General features: G+C 46.9%; 2 protein-coding genes across 3 annotated transcripts in view; one reads left to right on the top strand and one right to left on the bottom strand.

Annotated features, from left to right (window-relative positions):
* UVSSA (UV stimulated scaffold protein A) overlaps positions 1-22,277 on the top strand; it is a 375,853-nt gene that overhangs the window by 54,859 nt on the left and 298,717 nt on the right. Inside the window, exon 13 of one of the 2 annotated variants that reach the window (XR_011337395.1) lies at positions 2,412-3,041. Coding sequence is in view for 1 of the 2 variants with exons in the window: in XM_069856486.1 (XP_069712587.1) it covers positions 2,412-2,505 (94 nt within the window). In the remaining variant the exon portion in view is untranslated. Of the gene's footprint in view, positions 1-2,411; positions 5,589-22,277 lie in introns of those variants that run through there. The other variant, XM_069856486.1, reaches the window with a different exon arrangement.
* NKX1-1 (NK1 homeobox 1) lies at positions 14,819-20,245 on the bottom strand. Its single transcript, XM_069854952.1, has 2 exons — positions 19,843-20,245; positions 14,819-15,573 (listed from the first exon to the last, which is right to left on the bottom strand). The coding sequence occupies exons 1-2, from the start codon at positions 20,243-20,245 to the stop codon at positions 14,819-14,821; spliced, it is 1,158 nt and encodes a 385-aa protein (XP_069711053.1).

Genomic DNA, 22,277 nt, shown 5'->3' with positions numbered 1-22,277 from the left:
AGAGACATACAGTTCTAATGATCAGAATTTCATATCGGCTTTAACAAAATACACTTTAAAAGCTGGTTTTGGTTTACTGTGGCTTTTGCTAATGATTTTGAGTGTGTGTTAGTGCCAGGCATAGGGAATCAAACCTGTCATGTTTTAATAGGTTTCATGCTTTGCAGCACTAAACAAGATGATAACCTTGGCTCCTTATAACAACCCCAAATTACTTGAAATGTATAGGTGATAAACCCAGGCTCTAGTCTGCCAATAAAGTTAAGTGAAATTGCACACAGATCATCAAAGTGGGATCTCATTTCATTTACAGTATCGCACAATCCAGTGGTGCTAATGTAAAACCTACATGACATGAAAGTGTCAAGGCCACTCTGCACTGCTAAAGGCTCACTTTTCTCCTACCAATTAGGCAATATTTGAAGTGCAAAACCATGACCACATTTTCCTTACTCTGGTAACTTTATTGGCAGAGTTTTGTTAAAAGTATACCTCTTCCCAGGTGTTTTATCAGAATGTTGGTTTTCATTACAGTTGCCGCTGAGAAAATCTTTAATCCCACCGTTTAGAAGGGTTATTAAGGTGGCTTTTGAAATGAAGCCATTATGGAGAGCACTTAGCTAAAACTTGCCTCTTGGAGACAGCCACAGGAGCAGAGCTGGAATAGTGTGTAGGATCTGATCCTGAAAAAGGCTGATGCATGCTAAAAAGGGGAAGTCTTGTCTTCATTTCATGCTGCACAGTCTGCAACATCCTCAAAAGTGATAAAAGCAAACTGTGACAACATAGTCTAAAAGCACTAGACTTGAAACCATCCACTTTGTGTGGTGGAACTTGCCACCTGCATTTCTGATGTTGAAATCAACCAGATTTCAATCAGTTTCAATCAGTTCTGTGTTCTTCAATGGGACATAGTGCCTCCAACCAAGCCCTTAGCCGGTATAGCTCCCATGCTGGCAGAGCAGCCAGGTCTTTACATAAATGTCTGAGGAGATAACTTCCTTCTTCCTAAACAGAGGCAGGGTGGCATCTGAGCACACCTGCAAATGTCAGCCTTACATATCTGAGCCTTTATGCTAGAGGCACTGAAAGTAAACAATAAAAATGGGAACTCTAGAATCCAGTGAGGAGCAAAATTCCCTAGGCAGGATGCACTGAGCTGTGCAGAACAACTACCAGAAATTTCTGTGGGGACAGGTGTACCAAACAGAGCATACTCATGACTTCTGCTGCTGCTTTAATTCTGCTTTCTTTAACCTCTGGAATTGTGAACCCATTCCTCCACCTAACTAGTTAAAGGATATATAGGCCTGTTCTCTCCATGTTCTCTCGACCCTATTCAGGCTGTCTAGGAATAATTTTCCCCACCCTTAAAACCTCAGCTACGTAATCTTCACTCAAAAGTTTGTGGAGGATCAGAAAATGCGTGTGTCTTCATTCACCCAGTTCAAAAGCACAGTAGTCACTCCCAAAAGAAGAGAAATCTCTTGGCTTTGTCTTTACTGGGAGGAAACAACGGCTGCCAATGAAGACCAGCAACGTGGAGGCAAACCCTCATCAGATTTAGAGCACCAGAAAGCTTGAGCGTTCCAAAGTTTTGTTTCTTTTTCGAATTTGAAGAACACTCCAGAGCCTTTGTCAAGCAAAATAGGCAATGCAGAGGGCTTGAATGCTTGCTCATCACGAGGTAGCAGAGATCTCATTCCACTTTATATAAGAATAAGATATTGGACATACTGTTCTGACTAAGCTAAACTCTAAGCACTTAGCTGTTCTGCAGCAGTAATTTATCTCTCTGCCTAGCAATATGTGACAATCTTTGGTGTCTTTCTAAACTAGTGTTGTGCTTATGGATTAAATAGTTGGTGCTTAAGAATGAGGATGCTGTTGGTGTGAGTGAGTCTTACTCTGCTCAGAGCTGGTGAAATGGGTTTTTAATAACCTGTGAAAGGAAAGTTGCTAAATGAGTTATAGTTACATGAATTGAACAGCAAGTCCTTTCCTCACAAAACCATTCTGGATTCTGCAGGTTGGATTTCATAAGGGTTTCTGAGTGGTTTTTTAGATACTTTTAGTTACGGTCTCCCTGAAAGCAGTTAGGTGCTTTTGAAAATCAAACTTGCTCTGTGTGACCATCAGAAATAATGCTAGGAGGGTGGAATGCACAGCCATTAAACTGAAAGACTTTAATTTGTTTACTCCTGTTCATAAAATCATTGTTGAATTAAACTATTTGTACTGCTGCAGCTAATTTAGTTAACAAGACAAATTTGTTCAGCCTCATCAGTGCAGTGCTCAGAAGCCTGGTAGTGATTAATCATAGTTAATTTTTTCCCCCAACATTCATAAACATGCTCTGAGATTGTGTAGAATCAACATAACTCTCATTATATTTTTTATTTCTCTTTCAGAGGTGCTGTGAAACGGGTGGTGAAAGCCATGAACCGAGTGGACCAAAGAAAGCACGAGAAGTTTGCCAACCAGTTTAATTATGCACTGAATTAAATTGTAATAAAATGAAGGGCAAAGAAGATTAACAAGAGTGCGACTGCACAAAACCTTTGTCACAGATCTTCATATTTACACTAAAATGCTGTACATTTTTGCCACAGTAATTTTAAAAATTAGTTTCAACTTTAACTTATTTGATAATGAACATTAATTTTGGCAAAGATTTGGTGGTGTAGAATGGAATGCATTTAACAAGTTGATAATTATTTGAAATATATGTGAAACAGAGCACATCTAAGGACTTTTAGGTTTTTGGATTTGAGGTTTTTTCCACCCTAAGGGACTCATGTAATTTAGACCTCCTTTGCCAATTTGTGTGCATCCACTTTCCATAACTTCAGAAAAAAGATGCCTTAGAAAAAGTTAGGTTTTTACCAGAAATGGCAATGCACAGAGTTATTCAGTCTACTGGTCCAGAAAGTGTGCCACATCAAGCAGCACAGTGGCTTTTGCAGTACCTCTGAAGAGCTCTTGTGTATACACTGAAAAAAACCCAACAAATCAACTGATGCCTTCAGATGATGAATGGAGTAGAGACTGACTTCAGCAGACTGAGATCCAGGAACTAATTCAAAACTGGTAGCCGTGGTAGTGGAAGAACTGAAATGACAAAGAGCATCCTGGTCTGCCTTGCCAAGATGGTATTCCAGTATCATTCAGAACTATAAACTCTGGAAAGCATTTTGTGACAATTTGTTGAGATACTCAGAATGTGTTGCAGTTTAACTGACACAAAAAATCTTAAGCGCAAAGTGAAAGTATGAGGTTTTAAAAAAGAAATCATTCAAGTGGCATGTTGTACTAGTGAACTGCCTGCTGGAATCAGTTAAAATTACATCAGTCTCAAGCCCAAGAATGCATTGATGGATTCAGAGATAAACAGGAGCAGTTAACGTGTATATTGGGATCAAGCAACTGGATCCGGTATGGTTTGTTGTACTAGGCTGGGTGCTTAACCAGATCTCCCAAACCTGCTTGGCTGGCTGTAGTCATGTTTTATGCAGAGCGAACCAAGCATCGACCTGTTGAGCTCTTGCAAGGTTTTATACAGCTTTATGTATGAAGGAAATCCCGAATATCAAGGAGAACAAGAGCGTTTGAAAATCAATTTCAAAGCGAAACGTAGAAGTCTTCAGTAAAATCCAGAATACAAGTTAGAATGGATTCTCTGCAGTGCTGGCTCAGTCACTCACCTGTTGGAGGTGTTTACTCATGAATCAACAAACTATAAGAATTAAAAAAGGAGAAAAGTTAAACTCCTTGGTGTAGCTTCTGACCACCTCAGATGAGAGCTAATTTACAGTTCTGCCAAATACCTTTTCATTTGCACAACTGCTGCTTAGAAAGCAATTCATGCTGAATCTTGGAAGTTTGTCTCAAAGAAATTCAGCACTTGGGAAGATGTTTTCTTTCTTCAGCACAGATATTTAAAAGATGTACTTCTAAACTACCAGAAATAAAATAATAAATAGCTGGAATTTTGAAGGATTGTTACTGCACTGAAAAGCAAAGCCACTTCTACTACCTGTCTAGCTAACTTAGCAGTGAAGGCTTCAAGTGAAAATGTAGAAAAGGACAAACCAAGTTCATCACCAGTTCCATTGAATCGACTGCTAAATTGATTTTATTTCTTATTAAGGATAAAGACACAAAAAATAATTGAAAACAAGCAAAACCACCACCACTAAAACTCTATGCATTTGAATGTAGTATAGATCATTGGATGCTGGGATTCCAGAATAGTCTGTATAGGACTGTTTTATCTTGAAGACTTCACGTTCAGAAGAGACACAAATGTCATTGTGTCACTATACAGGCACTCGAGCCTGCACAGACTGGAGGTGTTCATTTATAGGACAAATTCTCACTCCTACCTGTAAAAAGAGTGGAGAATTTACGTTCTGCAGTGGCACTTAGCCCTTCTTGGCTGTGGACATGAGATGTCAGTACAAGAAAATTTCCAGCAGTCCATAGGTGCACTTTACCCCATTTTGGGCCTTTAGTAAAATAAAAAAATAACCAAACCAAATGCCTGTGATTGGAAAGGGAAGTGGTAAAAATCTGTGTGAAAAGTGTGTGCTTGGTAAGTAATGCTTTATTGTAATGCTACTCAGTCACATGAGTCCTAGAATTATCAGCCAAAACTTCCTATCTGGAGCCGAGTGTCTATTCCACCAGTTAAGTCTGATCCTATCGTGTAATCGGTGTACTCTCACCCTTTCTTTATTAAAAGGACACATACATGCAAAAAGACCTTTTTTTCTAGAGACCCTCTTCCATGCAGAAAGAGAATTTGCAGAATTAAGGTTTCCCAGCAAGTGACTTGGAGCTGGCTAACTCAGATGCACAGATTTTGGCCAGGTTAGGAATAACCTTTTTTAAGCAATTCTACTTTTCTTTTTTGTTTCTGGTTTTGTTGCTGGAACTTTCCTTGTCGGGTGGGGAATATACCCAGATATATATATAATTTCTTCCTCTTTCTGCCTTGAAGCAAGAAAGACCATTGACTCTTCATGGGAGTATGAGTCAAACGCATGATGCTAGCCTGGCTCTTACCAGCATGCATCTTCCCCTCATCCAGCATTTGAGAAACCCATGCTGTGTTAATTACTGTCTCATTTAATCAAATGATTTCTCTGTAAGGGCAGCAAGGGCAGCTTAGCATATTTACACATAACAGGTCTTGAATTTTGCCACTTAAGCATTCTTGTTAGACCCAGTCAGACATAATTCAGAGGATTTTAGGAGCTTTCTCCTTTTCCTGGGTTTATCTGTAGCAATACTGAGGAAAATTTTTAAAAAGGCATCTATCTTACCAAGTGCAGCATATCTTCATTACACAGAATTCCTTTCAAATTAAAAATAAATTAATCTACTTTTTACATACATCACACCTCTTTGTGCATCACTTTACTTAAAGCAACTTAGAAAATCAGGGTCTCCGAGCTCACCAGCTCTTCAAACATCTTAATTGCTAAACTGTCTGTGTGATATTTCTACTGGAACTTTTTCTATTCCTGTCCTCAGGGCTTCTGAAAAGGAAAAAAAGTTAAAAAATAAAACTATCATTCATGTAATCTCTGCTTTTTGTCTTTATAACTCACTCAAATGCCTTTTCAATTGTACTATAACACACTTGTTACTTACTGATAATGCGTATGACTTCCAGGTACCAAAACACCTTGGATGATTTGGCCCATGGAGTGTTGTTGAAGTGAGTGGTTGTAATACAGGTGAGTTGGGCTTGTTCAGCTTAGAGCAGAGAAGGCTCTGGGGGGACCTTATAGCATCCTTGCAGTACTTGAAGGGGGCCTACAGGAAACCTGGGGAGGGGTTCTTTATTGGGAGGTGCAGAGATAGGATGAGGGAAAATGCTTTTAAGCTGAAAGAGAGGAGATTTAGATTAGATATTAAGAAGAAAATTTTTCCTGTGAGGGTAGTGAGGCCCTGACACCAGTTGCCCAGAGAAGCCGTGGATGCCCCATCCCTCGAGGTGTTCAAGGCTAGGTTGGATGAGGCTTTGAGCAGCCTGATCCAGTGGGAGGTGGGTGTTGGAACTGGATGGGCTTTAAGATCCCTTCCAACCCAAACCATTTTATGAGTGTATAATTTCTAAATGGACACAACTCTGAGCTGAAGCGAGCTGTGCTGATGCATCTAAATCTTCCTTTTATAACTAGCGCTGTTTCAGTGCTAAAGCAAGAACTGAAAGCAAAGACTTTTCCATGGTTATTCTTCGATGTGCACATGATTGCATCTGGGAAGTAAAGGCCTGGAAGGAAAAACCACTTGTAAGTGCGAATTTAGTGCTGATAAGGTTGGAATGAAGGGTCTGGCACTGTAATACAAAGCACTTAATGTCATAGGTGAGCTTGGTATGGAGCTTGTGAGCAGGGCTTCAGAACAAAAACAATCCTTCAGCACATCCCTTCTGAAGCTACTGAGAAAGGGTGATGGCTCCATACTCATCTTCTGCATGATACCTTGCAATTTCATTTTCTCTAAACTTGAGGCTTGGCTTTAGCAATTCATGTCTGGACAAAGATTTCTATTAGAAAACTGTAACCCTTAAAAACTCTTAGAAATGATGTTGAAAAGATTATTTGTGGTTTTGTTTAGTTTTTTTGAAACAAGCCAAATACAGAATTTGTAAGCAGTTCTGCATGGACAATGCGTCGCACCACCTAAAACATTTTGCAGGTTGGGGAGGGCATCAGTGAGTTCCAAGGGGATGTTATTGAAAAAAACCAAACATCTTTCTTTTGTGGAAAACAGAAAATAAACTTATTCCACTTAGAAGTAGCTGTGGAAATGGATTATAAAGATGTTCCTAATTATGAGGAGCTACTGGCCAGAAGCAAGAAGTGTTAAATCTCAGGAACCAGCCACCCAAAACTCAGCCCAGTGTGTATCAGGATAGTTTAGCAGAGATAGCCATCTGGTGGTCTGTAACTCTCATGCAAATACCTGGCTGTTCTGCCACTGTGCTATTAAACTCTCAGGAGACAGTCTAAGCCAGAGTGACTGAAATGCAAGGGACCTGGAAAGAGATGGTTCCTATCACCTGTTCTCCTGTGGGAGCTGAAACCGAACCCCTATGGAGCTAAAAATGCTTCATGCAGGAGACTAGACAGAAGGTAAAAAAAGCCTTTCAGTTTAGAGTCCCCAGAGCGGGAAAAGGTGGGGCTGGATCTGGATCTTCATTCCCTAGACAGTTATCATTAAAACCACTGCTGTTTCATGGATTCAGGAAAGAGTTTGAAGTTCCCTTATAGCAAGTGTCGCGAAGATCAGCCCTGAGGACCTGTTGGACACCAAAGCATGAAAGAGGGTGTTATTCTCATAGCTACTGGAGAGCAATTTCTCCATATGTCTGTTTCATGATGCACTGGGACAGCTAAATTTACATAAATCCAAAGAAATTATCAACATCCTGCTACGGGCTGAAAATAATGTTTGAATTTGCATCTGGAAACTTGACTGAGAATTCTTCCCCAAGTGGTGCCCAAGGGAAAATCCATCATGTTGGGATTGCAGAGCAAAGTCAAGTCTGTAGCAAGGTGAGAAAGAAAAAATAGGATAAAGACTCTAGGTGTCAGTGAGAGGTGAGCCAGGGAGGGGAAACAACCTTCCTGACAAGGGACACCATCCCACGGCACCCAAAGAAAGGAAATAAGCTTGGTAGTACTAACAGGGTCAGGTACCAGTCGGGAATTGCCTGGAAGCCCACTGAGATACAGGTCTGGAGCCAAGTTAGTGAAGCAAGATCAGGGTGAAAGTCAGTAAGATACAAAGCCAAGCACAGCACCTACACCACAGCTCAGGCAAGGGGCTCCACCTAAATACATTTCCAGCTGGAGGGCTCAGGATGGAGATCCCAGTTAGGTCTCCCACAGCTTAACTGGTTTCATGGCAGCCTGACCTAAGGTGACACAGCTGTGCCATGGCAGTGCAGAATGTCAACACCTGCTAAGGGGTGTCATGAGAATTAGAGAAAGGTGGTGAGGAAAATTAGAGCCTTAGGAGCATCCTTGTTAAATGGATGTGGCGATGGTCCTTTCTATTACGAAATCCTGTACAGAAGTTAAAGGAATTAAGAAAGCGGGTAGGAAGCCTTGACAGAGCCTAAGGCCTCAGAGCAGCAGCCTAGATCAAGACCAGTCTGGACCATCCCCATCCTGAAGCCCTGGTGACCCCTTGAGATGGGCGAGATGCTAAAGATCCCTAAACTTAGCACATCCCCTGGAAAACACACGCAGATGAGAGCTGGATGTGGCTGTCAGCTAGACAAGTTGTGACCCGTGGGACAAAGTTATTTCCCTTCCAGCTGGAGGTGTCAGATGCTGCCTCTGAATTAAAAGAAGCTGAGGGGGCTATTAATTACTCGTGTTTCTGAGTTGATGCTTTCCTTCCTTTTCCAAGTTGGGCTTGTTCAGCTTAGACAATAGAAGGCTCCGGGAAGACCTTACAGTACTTAATTTATAGAGCTTTCCAGTACTTAAAGGGAGCCTACAGGAAAGCTGGGAAAGGGCTGTTTGTCAGGGAGTGCAAGGACAGGAAAAGCGGGAGTGATTTTAAGATGAAAGAGGGAAGATTGAAATTAGGTATTAGAAAGAAATGTTTTCTGGTGAGGGTGGTGAGGCACTGGCACAGGCTACCTAGAGACGTGGATGCCCCATCCCTGGAGGTGTTCAAGGCCAGGTTGGACGAGGCTTTCAGCAACCTGATTTCGTAGAAGGTGTCCCTGCCCATGGCAGGGGATTGGAACTGGATGATCTTTGAAGTCCCTTCCAATCCAAACCATTCTACAATTCTGTGATTCCTCTCCTTCAAAGCTGATCGAGTGGAAAGATGAATGAAATCATCCCCTTGTAGAGCTTTTCCTATTACCTAGGTCTGGGATGCCAAGTGCTTATATATTTCTGCCTTAACATCAGGAATCCCCTCTGTCCAGGGGTTAAGGAAAAAGCTTATTAAAACTGTTTAAACGTGGTGCTAATTAGTTTGGACGTAACGAGCAGCATTAGGTGTCTGGTTACTTTGAAAGGGGTTGTTGAATACCCGACATTCCAATTTGCATAATGACAAGGTGTTGGCATTGCATCCACCATTAATTTGCTATATTTATAATGCCATTATGGAGCCACTCTCATCCTCGCGCACTATAAAAGGTATATGGGAATATAATAAATGATTCTGCTTGTTTGGAAATCGCTTTTGGATATCTTTGCATTTTCTTAATGGTATTTTTCACAGCTGAAGGCTGGCAGCACCAGGAGCAGAGTCTGCTGCGTGTTTTTACTAGGGCTGAAATTAAATGTTGCTTCCACATGTGCATGAGCCTTCATTTTCCCCAACGCTGATGCAGATGCAGCAAATGAGAGTGTGACCAGGTGTGCTGCAAAGCATGTTCAAAGCAAACACACTATTTCACTCAAAATCACCACTACAAGGTACAGTGCTGGTGCTGTGAGTCTCAAAGAGCATTTGTAATTGCAGATCTCAAAACTTCTTCCAAGTGACAGGACGAGAGGGAATGGCCTCAAGCTCCGACAGGGGAGGTTTAGGCTGGGCATTAGGAAAAAAAATTTCACAGAAAGGGTCATTGGGCACTGGAACAGGCTGCCCAGGGAGGTGGTTGAGTCACCTTCCCTGGAGGTGTTTAAGGGACGGGTGGACGAGGTGCTGAGGGACATGGTCTAGTGTTTGATAGGAATGGTTGGACTCGATGATCCGATGGGTCTCTTCCAACCTGGTGATTCTATGATTCTATGAAACTCTCAGTCAACACAAGGAGTTGGAAAAGCCCTACCAGCAGCTTATCCAGGTGGTCTCTCCCCCTCGGGCAGTCTCCGAGGACCAAGGCAGAGGAAATAAAGCTTATTGCCCTGCCTATGTTAAAGGTGGAAGAGGAAAGAGTCCATTTGTGTGCAGGGCAATTTCTTGTAATGTATGTCTGTGGTTGGAGAAAACAAGAAAGAAAGAAAATGGTCAATAATCGAGATATTTATACTGAGGTTAGCAGATTTATTTTCCTTCTCTTGAAAAAACAGCCGTTTACGGAAGAGGGGTGAATCTTTACTGTGTCAATCACCCTCTCACATAAATATTTCTGTGACTTGCAGTTCTTCGCTGCAGCGTTGTCATCCCTCCTTTATTGTCATTGTAAAATGTTTTGGTTTGTGACATTACAGAGAAGAAAGTGTAAGAGATGTATTTTAAAATAAAGTCTAGCACTTTGGGCAGAGTGACAGGTCTGGTTAGCCGAGGATCTTTCATATAATGAGATTAAATTAGTAAATCATATGTCAGATTTAGCTGCTGTTTGTCGCATCGTCTGACCCTGCATGCCCAGACTTTTGGGTCCTGACCACGAGTTGCCCTCTGTGTCCTTGGTGTTTATTGACATAGGACGCGTTCCACAGGATTTCCAGCATCCACAGGATTTCTTCTGAATGGGCGCTGCAGATTTAGGAGCTCTAGATTTCTGATGATGTGATAACCTCCCGAGCTGCTTTGAAGCTTATTCTGTATGATGAATTCACGTCTCTGCCAGACAGCCTCAGGAAAGCAGAAAGAGCTCTTGCTGTCAGGGTTATTTTCACTGTGACAACCGTCATTCTGTCTGCCTGAGACATCTGTGTAACGTGAGTGTGTGGTACAAAATGGCCTGGGCAGAAGGGAAAAAGCAGGTTTTCAGAAATGCACCAGACAGAGAGGAATGTGGCTTATAAATAGACCAAACCCACTTTGTGAGACAAAAGGATTAGGATCCCATTTTTCACTTACCTGTCCCCTTCATCTTCAGTGTCCACTCTGGTTTGTGCCTTGGTTTGCATCCCACAGCCTGGCAAATATTCCAATATCATTAAAAAAACTTAGTTTTATTTGCTCTGAAGAAAGGCTCTATAACAACCGTATTATTTTCCTTACTCTTCTGGACAGAACCTGAAGATCAGAATCATTCAGATACTGTAAAATAACATTCCTTCGAGTATTTAAATACATCTGTGTTTAAACAGAACAATTTTATACATATAATACAGGAATTACTGGATTTTTGCCAACACAGCAGACTACAAGCAGGCATCACAGTGTATTTTTGGGAAAAGGATTTAAGTTCATACAGACAAAATTTTATTTTTAACGTTTTGCTTGTGTAGCATAAGAATAGAAACACATAACATGACTGTGAGTTCAGCCTGAAACACAAGGTCTACAATACAAATGAAAACCCCTTAAGAGTTCATCTAAAAAGATTAACTCACTAAGCCCACATTTCCCTATTCACTGGGAATAACACCAGGAAATTTTTGGAGGAGTGATAGTACGGGATACTGGTTTCCAATGTACTGGTGCAACATCGTTGACTTGTATATAAGCAACAGCACAATGTTTCAACGTATTTTCAGTTACCTCCCAATTATTTGGAATGTATCTGCCTTTTCTATTATTTTGATTATCAGACACTTTACTGCTATTTATTCAGTGAAACTGAACACCTGAAACTTGTTCAGTATAAGCTGAAATGTTTGAACTAAACAAGATGCAGTTTCCGTCTCTTCTTACCTCACTTGGTCATGTAGTGAACACTGGTGAGAAGCAACTAAATCTGAATAATTTCTCATTAATGCAGGCTTGCACCCTTGAATTTAACATTGGCTTCATGGGAATTTGCTAAATAATATGCTGATGCTCCTGATCTGTTTTGGTAAGTGCCAAAGGTGTCACTTGAAAATACTGAATCAGACTCCAAGGATGCTGCACGGTGTACGTGAGACAAGAATTTGTCCTCTGGCAAATGCTTTGCTAAATGTCCTCTTGAGTGTGTTCTGCATTCTGAATCCTCTAACATTAAATTTTAAGGATGGCTAATAAAATAGTTTAGAAAAATCAACTCACAGCATGAACCACAACAACCGCCTCCTGCTTGTATCACTGGGAAATAACCATCTTTCCCGCAGTCAGTGGATTCTCCTTGCACTGTACCAGAGCCTCTAGTTCTCATGGATGACTTGCTGAAAACAAGCTGTATCCTTCCAAAAGGCTTTTTGCTCCGGCACAGACCACTGTGGACTGTGTGGCCATCACATCAGGTGGTCTGGGAGGTCAGCAGGGGACCTTTGGGGGCTCTTTATGGCATGATGACCTCAAATTGCCTCAAATAACCTCAAACATCAAGCCCTATCTCACTCTCTTAAAGAGCCAGAGTATCAATGGTCAGGAACAGTGATGGCAGAGTTAGGGCATCCAGGCAGGTGAGAGCATCTGGTTTTGTTGCAGCGGGTGCTGAGCATTCAGACCAGGGATGTTTCTAAACAGCTGCCCTGTGCTGATATCATCAAGCTTCTTACAGGCAAGGCTGTAACCGTACAGTCTGATCTAACGCCACAAACCACAGTCCAGGGAGCATCGTCTGAGAGTTAGCTCTTTGCTGCTGCTTCTGCTGATACTCTGAGTGTCTTCTGCATCCAGGCAATACACTGTGTTCTGCACTGCGTGTTCTGCGCTGCGACACAGTCTGCACACTGGGGACGACGAGCACGAGGGCTGAGGCTCTGCAGTTCTGCTCTTGATTTCTATGAGATCAGACATGTGGGCGAGGCATTCCAGCAAGGGTTATCAATAACATCCTAAAGTATTCTTAAAAAGATACCTGCGGCTCCGCTTTCGGCACCGCTATAAAATGTGAGAAGCCTTGTTAAATTGAGTGTAATGACTAGGAATCTCAGGCTGACTCCTTCATCCAACAGCTGTGAGTAATAACACTCACATGAACAGGTTTCCCTGGCAAGATGCTGACTGATCTGGAGTAGGAAAATCATCTACTGCGAGGCCCTGAGCAGCCCCCTCTTGGAGGTGAATTATTTTCCGCCTGAGGGAATTGTTTGGATCTCCTGGGGTGTAGGAAGGGTTTGATATATCCTTAATGAAGCTAACAGTCCAACTGCTAGTAGGACCAGCTCAAACCTGGTCAGTAACGGGTTTTACAGCAGGGAAGAGTCTCCCGAGCATCCCTTTCCCAGTTTATCCAGGTTTCTCCTACTGGTAAAAGCTGTGGAGAGCTTAACTCCGAGCACCACTGTTCATGTTTTCCCTGGGTGTTTGCTTCAGAACGTCTTTTTGCAGTGAAAGTTCTTGTCCGATGAGTCTGGTCTGAGACTCCTGGTGCTCACCGGCTGCTGGATGAGGGGAGATGAATCCCCTGGGTGCCCGCACCCTCCCTGCGTTTCCCCGCAGGCTGCTGCCCTCCAGCACCCACCCGGAGGACTGGAAACCACCTCGGCTGCCAGATCTGATCCAGGTTGGGGGGTCCAGGGAGGAAAACCGGGAGGCAGGAGCCAAGGGGGGAGCAGAGCCCGGGCACCCGGGCTGTCAGGCAGCAGGAGGGGTGGGATGCACAGAGCTCATCCCCTCTCCTCCCTCCATAAAAGTGCTCCAGAAAATGCCAGCTTCTTCAAAAAAAAAAAAAAATAAATAAAAAAAACCAACCAAAAAAAACCCCCAAAATAAAAACCTAAAACCCTGAGAAAGCAGTCCTCAAATTTCTGGGACAAAAAATAATAATAATAATAATAAAATTAAAAAAAATTAGTAGAAAGAGAGAGTCCCCCGCGTGGAGTTCGAAATCCCTTTAGCGTCGGGCTGGTGTCACAGCCGGAGCCAGCTCGGGGTGCTCAGACCGCTTATAGAACTCCTATTAGGAATTAAAAAAATAATAATTAAGTAAGGACAATAAAAAGGTCGCCTTTGAAACTAATTTCGAGGTAATCAGAGCAAAGGAGATGGGAAGATTGCTTTATTTTATAAAGCTGCGGAATCTGAATGAAGCCGAATTATTAAATCGACATAAATCCAAAATATCGGGCTCTCTGTCTGCGGAAGAGATCTCGAATTCTCTGCGAGAAAACAACAAAAAAAAAAAAAAAAAAAAAAAGAACCCGGTTGGTTTTCTTTTCTTTAATATTGCGGGACAGGAGTCGGCGAAGCCAACCGAGAACATGCAAACGAGGGAACAAAGAAGGGAAATAGCCTTTCTCGTACAGGCAGAATGAAGTTTGAGTGTGTGTAAGAAATAGGATCGAAAAATAAACGAAAAAAGGAGGATGCAAGGCATCCTTCCTCCTGAGCCAGGCGTTTTCTAGAGAAAACTTTCTTTGCAAAAACCAGGGACTCACACGGCAGAAAAGCCGCCGTTTCCTTAAAGTTTATTGATTGATTTAAAGTATTTAGCAAACAAAGTGCTCACCTCTCGCTCGTTACTCCCATAGCTTATACATTAGTTATAAAGTTAAATTTTCTTTCTTTTTTTTTTTTTTTGTAACAACCAGAAATATACAGAAATGATTAAGGTAAAAACCCTCCCCCTCCCGCCCCCGGTCCCGGCTCCGGGTTTGGGGTGTGAAACCCACTCGGGGTCCCCGGGAGGTGGCGGCGGGAGCGGCTCCTCGGGGCCGTCGGGGGGCGGGTAGTTCTGCCTTTTACCCTGAGAGTCAGACGGGTTGGTGCTCTATTTAAGTTAAAAGCCTTTCTTGACGAGTCCGCGATAAAATCGAAGCGAAAAAAAAAAAAATATATCATTAAATAGAAATAATAATTAAAGCCACAGAGCAACGAAGGACGGTGGGAATAAAAATACAGGTGAGGATGATTTACATCTAGTCGTATGTACACCGGGGAGGGAGGGGTTTCTCCCTCTCCCGCTCCCTCGGGAGCGCAGTCCGGACACATAAAAACGGGTGTAGAAAGGCTCGAGGGCGCCGGGGAAGAGGAGGAGGAGGAGGAGGAGGAGGAAGGGCCGTCGGGTTTATAGGTGCGGGGTGTAGAAAGCCGGCGCGCCGTAAGTCTGCGATCCCAGCACGAAGGGCGAGAGCACGGCGGGGCTGGGCAGGAACGGGAGCTGCGCGGCGCACACCAGCCCCCCCGCGGGGTGCCCCGCGTACCCCCCCGGGCCGTGCACCGCCAGCGCGGGGCCCATGGGCGGCGAGTGGCTGAGCGGGCTGAGCGGCCCCGGCAGCGCCGCCCCCCCGGGGCCCCCCCCGGGCCCCCCGCCGGCCCCGCCGCCCGTCGGGGCGCTGGTGTCGGCCCCCGGGTTCTGCTTCTTCCACTTGGTGCGGCGGTTCTGGAACCAGATCTTGACCTGCGTCTCGGTGAGGCTGAGCGACAGCGCCAGGTTGAGGCGCTCGCACACCGACAGGTACCGCGTGGACTTGAACTTGTTCTCCAGCGCCACCAGCTGCTCGTAGGTGAAAGCTGTCCGGGCCCGACGGGGCTTCCCCGACTTGGAGTCCGAGCCCGTGCGCTTCCTCTTAGGCTTGGGCTGCGGGCCCTGCTGCCCGCCGCTCGGGGGGTGCTGCTGGGGGGCCGCCGGCTGGGGGGGAGGCGCGGCGGCCCCCGCCTCGGCGTGCGGGAGGCCCGGGGCGGCTTCTCCGGGCGCTGACGAGGCGGCTCCAGCGCCGCCGCCGCCGCCTCCCTCGCCGCGCGGCTCCTCGTCCTCGGGGGCTTCGCTGTCGGGGCTCGGCCGGCTGCTGTAGTCCAGCTCGCATTCCAGCTCGGCGTCCTCTGCGGGAACCGAGAGCCGCGGTTAGGGGGAAAACGGCCTCCCCGGGGGAATTGGGGACGGTTCCACCCCCACCCCCCCCCAAACCCCGCCTGGCAGCCCCGCTGCTCCGGGACACGGGGGCTCGGAGCGGGGCTGCCCGGCTGGATCGGGGCTCTGGAGCGGCCCGAGCCCCCCCCTCCCCCGCCCCGGCTCGTCCCGGGGGAGAGGGGGGCAAGGCGGGGAGCCGTTCGGAAGCAGCAGGGACGGGGCTGGGAGCCGCCTCCGAGGCTGCAGCCCTGGGAATGGGAATGGGAAAGGGTTGTCCTAGGGGCTGCAGCCCTGGGAATGCGAATGGGAATGGGAATGGGAAAAGGTAGCCCTGGGAATGGAAATAGGCCGTCCGGGGGGCCTGCAGCCCTGGGAATGTGGATGGGAATGGGAAACGATAGCCCTGGGAATGGGAATAGGAAAAGGTAGCCCTAGGAATGGGCTGTTCAGGGGGAGGCTGCAGCCCTGGGAATGCAAATGGGAATGGGAAAAGATAGCCCTGGGAATGGGAATGGGCTGTCCTGGGGGGTGCAGCCCTGGGAATGCAAATGGGGATAGGAAAGGGAAAGGGCTGCCCTGCGGGGCTGCAGCCGTGGGAATGGGAAAGGGCTGTCCTGGGGGCTGCAGCCCTGGGAATCGTAATAGGAATAAGAAAGGGAAAGGGCTGCCCCAGGGGGCTACAGCCCTGGGAATGGGAATTAGCTGCCCTGGGGGGGGGGAGGGGGGGGCGGCGTGCTGCAGCCCTGGGAATGGGAAAAGGCTACCCTGGGGGCTGCGGCCCTAGGAATCGTAATGGGAAGAGTGAAGGGAAAGGGCTGACCTGAGAGGCTACAGCCCTGGGAATGGGAATTAGCTGCCCTGGGGAGGGCTGCAGCCCTGGAAATGGGAATGGGAAAGGGCTGTCCTGGGGGCCGCAGCCCTGGGAACGGGCCTCCCTGGGGCTGCAGCTCTGGGAATCGGAATGGGAAAAAGCCGCCCTGGGGGGCTGCAGCCCTGGGAACGGGAAAGAGCCGCCCATCCCGGGAAGGCTTTGCCAGCGCTGCCCCTGCCGAGCTCCCCATCCCGGTCACCAGCTGGCACCGAGACGGGGCCAGGACAGGGGATTCCCCCCCGCTCCCTACAAAACAGCGGCTGGAAAGGCCTTCGGGAAGGCAGGACGGGGGTCCCCGGGGTCCCGCGGCGCTGGGAGAAGCCCCCACGCTGCCCCAGGGTCCCAGCGGGGCCGCTTTGGGCAGCGAAGATGTCCCGGCGCCGCTAACAATCCCAGTGGCGGAGATCCCCGCATCGCCGGGAGAGCCGCTGGCTTCGGCTTTGGCATTTTTAACCCTTTCTCCGCCTGGCTTGACCTCTTGTCACGTCCTTAGATGGAAGTATTAAAGCGGAGTAAATACTTGTATTGATTAGCGGAGCAGATGCAAACTTAATTAAACCCATTTTGTGTAATGTACAAACTAGTTAACGGTCATTTAATTTATTTGGGTTTATATTACGCTCCAATTAACGGGTCTCCATCGGAGAACAGGGTAATTATCCGATATTTAGGGCTATTGGACTTCTGCCGACGGTTCTGTCTCGGTGAAGCCTGAAAGCAGGTGGCGTTTTTCCAGAGCTCCGGCTCCTCCTGACCCCGACGGGGGCTCGGACACCTCCAGGAGGAGAATCCTTCCCGTGGTCTCCCTGCCAGCTCGGGGGACAGAGGCCCAGAACCTTTTTAGCCTTTTCAGACATTCCTAAACTTCCCTCCACTCGCACCTGCAGCGAAGGTTCAGCCCTGGGAACCCCTAATCAAGAGCTCGTTTCACTCGGATAATCGAGATGCGCGAATGGAAATGAATCGCTCAGCTCTCACCCTTATCCCACACGCGTTTTAGTTGGTTTTAATTCTCAAAAAAAAAACCAAACCAACCCTGAACACGCTATTGCACCTCAAATCCGGTCCGCATCCCAGCTCTGAGCGCCCTAAAACTCATGTATAAGCCTCGGGGTGTTCTAGAGAAAAAGGAGTTTGGTTCAACGAGCTGATTTCAGCTAAAGTCGGATACGGAGAAAGGGGCAGAGAAGTTTATCGCAATCCTTTTTGCCTCGGAAAACATCCCTTCATAACCCGGGGATCTTTAAGAGCCCTTTTTAGCTTTCTGTTCGAATAAACACGAGGGAGCCCGGCCGCCCCTTGAGTTTTACCCCCTGCAAACGAGCATCCTGCAACCTGTGGAGCCCGTTAGAAACTGCAGTGCCTAATTTTTGCAATAAGAATTGATAAAAAAGTACTTGCAGACAGACCTGGGAGCTGAGAGCCACTCCGCTTTGGCGCACAGTGACCGAGGGAGAGTTAGCGAGTATTTTAGGCTTTATTTTTCCCAGTAAACTCTAGGAAATCGCAGCTGTAGCTCAACTAAAATTTTTTTTTTAAACAGAAAAATGCAGCGCGAACACAATTGGCGGCGGAGATTGACGCTGCTCTTGCGATTTTGTTTCTGAAATATATTAAACATTATTTTAATACGGAGTTTTAACTGTTATTTTTAACACAAAACGAGTTTTACGAGCGGTGTGTGACAAGCGCTGTTTTCTCTCTCTTCTCTTTGCCAGAAAACCTTCGCATTTTCTCTTCGATGTGACTTATCCGGCCACTTTTTTTTTCAGAGCTACTTTTCAGAACAATTCTCCCAGACAGAACCACCGCTTGAGCTAATATTAAGTACGATGGAGAAGGAGAGGAATTCGATTTCTTTATTTTCGAGCAGTCACAGATCTATTCGTTACTCTTGCCACGATATTAAGGGGTAAACGTGCCAGGAGTCCGGGAACCTTGTCAGCCGGCGGAGCGCACCCGATATTATTTATTTTTAGAGAAGTGATGGAGTTGCGTCTCTCCCCTTGTCTGGAGATAAAAGTGGGAGATTAGCGATAGGCTGAACTCTTCAGTCTTTCTGATCGCCCAGATCTATTTAGTATGACAAAAGTCAGATGAGTTTAGACGAATAATTACCGCAGCTACCCGCTCCTTTTAAAAAAATCCCTTTTGAATTCTATTAATGTCCCGATCCTGCTTTTGTTTTCAAGATAAATAATAAAAAAAAACCAAAAACACGGGTCTGTTGTAAAAAGCTCGGGCTGGAGCAGATTTCAGACCTCTTTTGCTGCCTAGATTTAATTGAAAGAGTCGTCCTATGGGGAGATTAGGGAGCTCCGAGTCCTCCTTTCCCGCTCCAGACACAGAGAAATAATTTTTCCCTGTCCAAGAAGTTTATTTCCTGCCACTCGCCACCCCTTCGCTTCCTACACAGAAGAGCTACAGGTATTTTTCACAACTATCCTCTTTCCCTGGAAAACCTCCGCTGTTCCCAGAGTCGCAGCATTTGGAGGTGAGAAACTTGGGATATTTGGACCCAGAAAAGAAAAAGCAATCTAGAGCTTGGGTCGAATGCAATTCACGATCAATAGCGAGCCCTAATAAGTGTAATAGGTTTTAATCGAGTAATTATCCGAATTTTGACCCTATAATTTAGATGTTAGGGAAGAGTTTGCAAGGTGCTTGAAAGAGATATGCACAATTCGATAATAGGATATCGATCCAGGCAGTCCTACATGCCACTCTGGGGCGATTTCCCCCATTATCCAGCCTCTTTACGCTGCTAAGCACATTTTACCTTAAATGTAATCGAAGGAATTTAATTGTTTTTCCAGAGATAACCAGCATTTTGTCACAATTAGTCTGATTTGTCCTAAAAAAAAAAAAAAAGCCAAGGGGAGAGAGAAAATTGAATCTGTCGCCCAGAGCAACGGGAGGAGGGGAAGGGAAGGGAGAGATAGAGAAAAGTCATAGATGCCTGGGGAGACCCGGGAGAGACGGGGACACGGAGAGGCGGGGGTGTCGCATCCCTCGCGAGTTTTCTCCCACGCAGGGATGGAGGGAGAGGACGGCGGGGTCCCCGGCACCCCCGGGACCGATCCCGCTGGGGGTGCAGAACGCCGTGGGGCTGGGATGCTCCCCGGGGCAGGCGCGGGGAGGGCAGCGAGCAGCCCCCCGGTCCCCCAGCTCTGCCTCACCAGCCCAGCGCTGCCTCCCACCAATTCCCGGCCAGCGGCAGCCGCGACGGGAACGTTTGCGCTTCCCCGAGAGCCAGCGGAGCCCCTCCCCGAGCTCCCGAGGCTCCCAGCGAGGGAATAACGATCTTTCCAAGCACGCGAGCCCCTCTCCCGGAGACGAGGGCGCAGCCCCAGCCCCCGGCCCCACTTACTGGTCGCCTCCGTCGGTTTCTCGCACGGGTCGAAGCCTTCGGCGAGGGGTTTTTGCTCCGTCCCTGAGTCCTCGGGCTTCTCCTCCGCCCCCAGCGGGAGGTCGGCCCCCGCCGATCTGTACAGGACGGCGCAGGGCCGCCGCTTGCTGTTGAATTTGTTGGGGTCCAGGATGTCGAGCACGGAGAAGGAGGTGGTTCTGTGCGCCGCGGGCAGCGCGCCCGCTGCCCCCTCCTGCCCGGGGGTGTCGCTCCGGTTGTCCCCGGGCCTGTCCCTGCCGGCGGGGCAGGAATAGAGGGGCAGCTCCCCGCCGGGGGGGTCCATGGCTTCCCCGGGGCCCGCGGGGGCCGCCGCCACCGCCGCCGGGATGGAGATGTCACCGACCTTGTCTCTGCTCGCATTCATGACTCTTCGCGGAGCACCCCCTCGCCGTTGAAACTTCGTGTCCCCCCCCCCCTTCCACCTCCTCCCCCCCCCCCACCCCCACACCCCCTTCTTCTCCTCCTCCTCCTCCGGCGAAGTTGAGCTGGAAACTCCTCCCCGGGGGTCCCCGCTGCTCCCCGGGGGCTGCGCTGGGTCCTCCCGGGGAAATCACGGGGTGATGCTCGGCTCAGAGCTCCCTCTCCGCTGCTCCTTCTTCCTTCTCATCATCCTCCTCACCGGGCTGCCCAGGCGATGCTGCGACCCCCCCCGCCCCCCAACGACCGCGCACACCCCCCCAGAGGCGAGGCCGCGTCTTATTTACGCATTCCTATTTAGCACCGGGTTGTAATTGGCTACAAATTAATCCCTTTCCCATCACAGTCCGCGATCTTCGTGGCTGGAGGAGAGACGCGGTGAAAGTGCGAGCCGGGGGGAGGGGGGCAGGGAGGGATGAAGGATGGTGCTGGCTGTGATATACTCGGCTGTCAGCTCTGTCCCAGCACACCTCCACTCATCTGGAAAGCATCTAAATAGCCTTATTTGGAGAAGTGGGAGGGGATGACGCTTTCTTTTAAATAATTGCGGGATCAATAGAAAGAAGATATTACACCCACAAAATGGGAACGCGAGGTCTTCCAGCCCTAATAGCGGAGTTAAAGGATCAAAAAGCGGATTATGCGTGTGTGTGGAGGGGGGGGGGGGGGCCCAGAGGTGTCAGCTCCCCCTGCACCTGTTTCCCTTCCCTGCTGGTTTTATTAAATTAGAACAAAAGGAGAAAATTATGGACGGAGGTTTAGTAGTTGGAGAGGGGCTTGTGTCCGCGGACAGACCCCACACTTCCTTCTCTCTCTCTTTTTGCTAATTAATTAAAATTAAATATCAAATGTGAGTGCCAGGAAAGTGATGGGAGAAAATTAATACCTTTAAATGGCACAAGACAAAACACGACGATCAATAAATTCTGAGAGAAGAGGTCTGTTCCCTCCCTTGCAGGAGTCAAGCAGTAACCAGAACCAACTTCTACTTTCCAAAAAAAAAAAAAAAAAAAAAAAGAAAACCCAACCCCGTACGCCTTCCATTAAAAGTGGTTTTAATTATGAAAAATGAATAGATAGGAATAAAAATTATCTGCGAATTATAAAATCCGATTTTCTTCCCCTTCCCAATTTCCTTCCCTTTCGTGTCCAGCCGTCTGTGCTTTCATCATATCAATTTCATTCTTGTTTTGGACGCTCCCGTCGCTACTCAGTTTGAATTAACTGGGGAGGGGTGAAGGGGGGGAGCTAGGAAAACAGAGAAAGCATAAAAGGAAAATTAGATTTTTTTTCGTCTTTCAGTCTGGTGACACATACAAGGACAGGTCCTTTGCAATTACCGCGGGCAATGATCCTTTAGAAAGCAGAAATTAAAAGTTGGGAGAAATAATGGGTAAAACAATCAGCTTGTAATTTTGGTTGGGCTGGGACATGATTAGTCCATCAGCGGGCTGGGCCCTGGGGAGCCCGAGCCCACAGCAGCCCCCGCTCATATATTATACACCAGCCTTTAGATTTTAATCAGACACCACAACAGTGTCCTTTCCCTTTTATGACTTTATTATGCTTTATCTTTAAATTATAAATCACCTCCTGGGTTGAAATGCTATGTATAATCTCTGATCGTGTGTAGGTAATTACCTCTCCCCCTTTTCCTGACCTCACCGGCGGGTCTGCAGCGAAAACCAAGTTTTAATCTGGTGTACACATTCTGCCACAAACACACACCCGTCTGTTTGTTTGTTTGTTTGTTAGCAGCTCTTCTTTTCCTCCTCCGGTTTTGCCTCTGCTCTCATTTTTTTTCTTTCGGATAAATTTTCCTCCCATCATTTCTGCCCGCAGTTCTGGGTTATTATTTATGAAACGGAGATGGTAGTTTAGGTAGATGTCAATGACTTGGCTTTATCAGATTTGCTGTGGCAGTCGCCTACATTTGTACCTTTTTCCGGAGAGAATTTTTTTTTTTTGCGGCTGGCTGC

The sequence above is a fragment of the Phaenicophaeus curvirostris genome, chromosome 4, assembly GCF_032191515.1.
Source record: "Phaenicophaeus curvirostris isolate KB17595 chromosome 4, BPBGC_Pcur_1.0, whole genome shotgun sequence".
NCBI classification, from domain to species: domain Eukaryota; kingdom Metazoa; phylum Chordata; class Aves; order Cuculiformes; family Cuculidae; genus Phaenicophaeus; species Phaenicophaeus curvirostris.
Note: the sequence above shows the minus strand (reverse complement) of the source record. Positions and strands in the feature narration are given on the sequence as shown.